The sequence below is a fragment of the Colletes latitarsis genome, chromosome 6 (assembly GCF_051014445.1).
Source record: "Colletes latitarsis isolate SP2378_abdomen chromosome 6, iyColLati1, whole genome shotgun sequence".
NCBI classification, from domain to species: domain Eukaryota; kingdom Metazoa; phylum Arthropoda; class Insecta; order Hymenoptera; family Colletidae; genus Colletes; species Colletes latitarsis.
In genome coordinates, this window is record NC_135139.1 from 16,861,356 (window position 1) to 16,864,365 (window position 3,010).

At 41.9% G+C, this 3,010-nt stretch overlaps 1 protein-coding gene across 1 annotated transcript; it reads right to left on the reverse strand.

Annotated features, from left to right (window-relative positions):
* Positions 1-1,226: 1,226 nt before the first annotated feature.
* On the reverse strand, positions 1,227-2,108 carry LOC143342844 (uncharacterized). The gene is given in 4 exon segments (XM_076767130.1): positions 1,227-1,293; positions 1,423-1,549; positions 1,966-2,023; positions 2,025-2,108. Coding segments are annotated over 4 exon segments (336 nt in total).
* Between the last annotated feature and the right edge of the window lie 902 nt (positions 2,109-3,010).

Genomic DNA, 3,010 nt, shown 5'->3' on the forward strand with positions numbered 1-3,010 from the left:
AGTTTACTAAGAATACAAAAGGGAGATAGATGGAACTTGGATTCCATCCATCTCTCTTCGGGTCTCCACTCGCAGCAACCTCCACGTGGTGAGACCTGGTAATCGGTGTTACCCACGAAGAACTTCTTCATCGTGGGTAACACCGAGCTAATGGCTGCGAATTTAAAACTGTTCTTTAAGATACTAGAGAAAATTATACTGCTTAAGGGGGGAAATTTCTCTTTTTTATCCCTTTTAATGTTTGGAAGTTTAAGAATTAGTTACTAAATACGTTTTCCTATAGAGATCGAGTTAAGAAGTGCAGTAGGTTCGATCCTCGGATCCGCTGCACGGTTCAGCATCGCATCGTGTCGCGTGTCCCTCGATTTACTTTCATCCCTTTTTAAACGAAATAATTTCTTGGTACAACTAAACTAGAAAATCGAAGGAACACTGGTTCCTTCTATCTCTTTAGTTTAGTAATCTAGCTTGTATGAATGTAAAAGTGAGATAGATGGAATCAAAGTTCCATCGATCCTTCGGGTCTCCACTCGCAGCAACCTCCACGTGGTGTGGGTAATATTATTTACCGTTTAATTAATAATCGTATCGCTCTTAGCTGGGTAATGTAATTATTAATTAAAAACTAAATAAGATTAGCAAATTGGCTGCGATTGTAGCCTCACAAGTAAACAATTAAAATTGATGAAAACCGCTTGTTAAAGCCAAGAGTTTTATTACCTTCTGCAACAATAATTGGAACATGTGGAGAGAAGTTCAGTTTAGATACGATTGAAGATCAATTTGTAATATTCTAATTTTTCTAAGTCAGGTACAGGTTCTAAGCATCGCAGCTATTCATTTTCGAAAAGAATGCCATCGGAATTTCGTGTCCCAGCATGCTGCCGCCCATAACAAAAAACTGCTTCAACAGGCGGTCCGGCTGCCGGCCATTTGCACCGCGTTTCATTCGAAACGACTTCAAGCGCAAACAACCGGAACGTTTGTTTCGGTCTTAAAAGCGTCGAGCTGTTTTTTTGCAACGCGGGAAAGGGACTAGCAAAATTTCCGTATGCTCTACCGAACAACACGGTTTCAGCCGCTTTTCCCCGCGTGACGATAGTTTTCCCTTCCGAAGGGCGGCTGATAAAATATTTTTTAACCCTCGTAGTCGACGAAACGCTATAACGTTTCACTCCCCACGGATATTCGATTAAATTTTGGTTGCTGATCCTCGAAATAGACGTTTAATAATCATTTGCCCTTAAAATTTTGTGACGAGTTTGTTGTTTATGAAGGTTATGAAGATTTGTTCTTTGTCGGAACAGATCGATGTTTAGATACAGATGTTGCGAGTTAAAGAGGGATTCGAAGCAATCGCGTGGAATGGACAACTCGAAACGGTAAACGAGTCGAAAAAACGATGCTCGCGAGCAACAATACCTGTTGATATTGAAAATATATCCTTCGACGTTTCGCTGGCGTATCGAGTGCGCCGCCCGGTTGATGAATACGACGGTCGCAATGATATTAATATTTAACAGCCTTTCAAATGCCGTCCTGTCGCTCTCTGCAAGTGTAATTTATGGAATTCTTTAAAATACGACAACGAGCAGGAAAAACGAGGTACCCAGGGTAATGCTATTTCGCCCCGCGTGCCGTCTATACGTCGCGTATAAAAGTAAAAAGCTTCCTTTTTTTCACCGATATCCGCGTATAAGAGACCGTTATGTTTTGCAGCTAGCGCGTCGAACGATTAATACTGAATATTTAAACGAGATTCCAGCCTCTGGTGATTTTTCTCTCGCCATTTTCTTTCGTTAGTCCTCGCGTTACCAAAATAAGTTTGCGTTCGAAGAGTCCAGGGAGAAACGATCGTAATTTAATAATATTAACAGAAAGCGCGTTTCAAGTCTCCGTCTTTACTTAGATCTCAGTCTAGGATGTAAAATTCCCCTCCTTCGACGAGCTGCTTCCATTTAGTGCTGGCGAGTTGTAATTTCTCGGCTTGTATGTCTAGCGCCAGCACGTTCACTTTTTTCCCCCCCCAACAGGGTAGCTGTAATTGCTTCCTCGATGCCGGATGCTGCGCCGGTAACGATCGCGGTTTTACCAACCCAACGTTCCATAATTCTCTGTTTTTAGATTCGTCGAGTTGCGTTAGACCCTGGAGAAACGCACGATGCTCGTGAATTATTTTGTCGCCGACCAAAAAGTGCTCGAAGCCCGGTGTACGATCACTTTAAGCTTCGTAATGCTGGGCGTCTACGCAAAACGTAATATTAGCGGCTACGGGGGGCGATTCTTCTCTAAAAAGTAAATAGGAAACGTAGAATGGAATCTTTTTGTCGAACGTTTCGTTTCTGAGGTAATCCATTTTGAATATTCGTGAATACGATTCGATTACTTCTTAGTTGTTTCAATGTTATATAATTTATAAATTTTTCGATATATAAACATCTGATGGTATCAAATTTCCCATGGTGTACCCATTTTCATAATATTCGCTCGTACACGACGAAATTGACAGAGAAATTAAAAAAAAATATATATTTAGCATACGACTTTCTCGACTGAAATTTTAACCTCCCCAGTTAAGTAGCGTTATTTATTGCCGAAAGCTCCGGGCGTAATCATATTTGAACGTGCGCCAATTAATTCAGAACTTACCTGGAGAGGAGATGCTTCTATCAGTTATTCAAGGCACGCGCACAATTATGCCGGGGACTTTGTTGAGAATTTTTCTGAAGCAACGTACTGTCGCAGTCTTTAGTGCGTCAAGGGGATCCCCCTCTCAGTAGAGACGACTACCGTTCATTTAATCAATCGAAAATGACTCGCAGTTATCCGATCATTGTTGTACCTGGCGACACGTATTTCGAGCGACAAAGCGAGCAAAATGGTTTTCTCGAGCCTGTCCGTCGGTATCCAGCGAATAGGGCAGTCGCGTCATGGAGTAGGACAAAGATCCTTCGGATTACGTTTATCCGTTTACCTACTGCGTCCATCCTCTGGTTTTGCCATGGCCTTT